This window comes from Vigna radiata, chromosome 1 (genome assembly GCF_000741045.1).
Source record: "Vigna radiata var. radiata cultivar VC1973A chromosome 1, Vradiata_ver6, whole genome shotgun sequence".
NCBI classification, from domain to species: Eukaryota; Viridiplantae; Streptophyta; class Magnoliopsida; order Fabales; family Fabaceae; genus Vigna; species Vigna radiata.
This window is the reverse complement of record NC_028351.1, coordinates 32,083,074-32,084,857: the sequence shown is the minus strand read 5'-3', so window position 1 is coordinate 32,084,857 and position 1,784 is coordinate 32,083,074. Positions and strand designations below refer to the sequence as shown.

The window sequence follows — 1,784 nt, the reverse complement described above, 5'->3', positions numbered from 1 at the left end:
GATAATCCGTATGTAATATCCGTATATAAATTACATACGGATAATTCGTATGTAATATCCGTATCTAAATTACATACGGATAATCCGTATATAATATCCGTATCTAAATTATATACGGATAATCCGTATGTAACTTTATAACTATAAAAAAAATAAATAATCTCATATTTGCATTCAATAACTAGAAATTTATATATTTAATAAGAGATAAACAGAAATTTCAAATTTTTAATTTGGTATATGGACACTTGTATATTTTAATAAAAGAAATTATATCAGTTATAAAGATAAAACAACTAAAAGATGGAGGTAAAGAAATTATATCAGAATTATAAGATACAATAACCATAAGCTATAATAGGAATGACCGAAGAACATCTTTACAGTGGCATGGGCCTTGCAGTAACCACACCTGTAAAACATTATAAATTTATCAAGAAACATATTGAAAATAAAAATTTAAAATGAAAAAAAAAACTACAGATATAATGAAGTTTTGCAAATCATCTAGGTATCGCACAACTGCCAATGATCAAGGGAAAGACATCACACGACATATATGTAGCGATATAAAGGTAACCAACATCATGGGTTTCTGAAAATGATGGTTCAAAAGGTCTACCTGATTTACATAGTTGAAAACTGTGTCCTTTGTCTTCTGTTGTTTTAGTTGATTCTGAATCCAAATCACAAGCATCTGACAAGGAGCACACAGAGCAGTATCTTTAGCTGACAACTCTCTCTGTTCCTTTTCAGTCACCATCTCAATTCCATTACTGCACAGTATCAGGATTCGAAGAAAATTTAGGAGTCTGTTTCAACCAAAATCTGATATAATTGTAAGAATAGAACTTAAACTCCCTTGGTTGAAAAAAGAAGAAATACATAAACCAGTAATTGTAACCAATGAACAAATTTTGGTGCCTGTTTTAGCCTAAATCTGATGGCATTAAAGGAGTATGAATAGAACCTAAATTCTCCCAGTGGCAAAAGAAGAAATTTATAAACCAGTAGTTGTAATCAAGGGTATCAAGCCCTGAGAAATTGGTTGATAAGCTCACAGTTAGAATATTAACCATCCCTCCAACATCTTCAAAACATTACTTAATTTAAGTGCACTGAATCAAATATGTTGAAAGGGCATAAAAAACACTGATATATAAAATTGCTTATTGTATATTTAAACAAACTAACTGACCTCTCTGATTGACCTTTTTGGGCAAAACATAAACCAACCTGTGAGCACACATCATCAGGTCGTACCTGCAAATCAAGACCAAACACGCTTAGGTCTGAGGAGAGAAAACTAGTGAAGGGAAAGAGCAAAGGCAGCANATCAAGGTGAAAGGAAAACTTCAAGGTTAGGCAAGAGAACTTACTCCTGATATCAAGAGATCCCATAAAATTTCTCCATATTCAGAAACAACTTCCTTACATTCTACGCTTAGAACTCCTTCGNCTCCAATTGCATGATTGATTTCAGTTACAACAGCCTGAAATTAACAGCGTCATAAAAATTAAAAACAGAAAGTTACAAATATGAAGTCTTCAAAGAAGCGGAAGNACTCACAGTTGGACCANCAAGCAAAGATGTTCCTGAATCCACAATAGCAGCACAGCCACCCTCACAGACACCTGAAAATAGCATCGATATACAGGATTAGATACATTTCATAATCAAAGATTATGGCTACGAAAAAAAGATACACTGAGTACTCATCAAAGTCTTTAAAAACACACTGCAGTACGTTTGAGTACTCAGTGTACCTTTCAACCACTCAATC

The 1,784-nt window shown here is 33.0% G+C and overlaps 1 protein-coding gene across 1 annotated transcript; it reads right to left on the bottom strand.

Moving 5' to 3' along the window:
- Nucleotides 1–255: 255 nt before the first annotated feature.
- LOC106768506 (aspartic proteinase A1-like) lies at nt 256–1,747 on the bottom strand. The gene is made up of 5 exons (XM_014653695.2): nt 1,571–1,747; nt 1,380–1,493; nt 1,199–1,263; nt 623–776; nt 256–412 (listed from the first exon to the last, which is right to left on the bottom strand). Exons 1-5 carry the CDS (start codon nt 1,646–1,648, stop codon nt 353–355), a joined length of 471 nt encoding a protein of 156 aa, XP_014509181.1. The 5' UTR covers nt 1,649–1,747; the 3' UTR covers nt 256–352.
- Between the last annotated feature and the right edge of the window lie 37 nt (nt 1,748–1,784).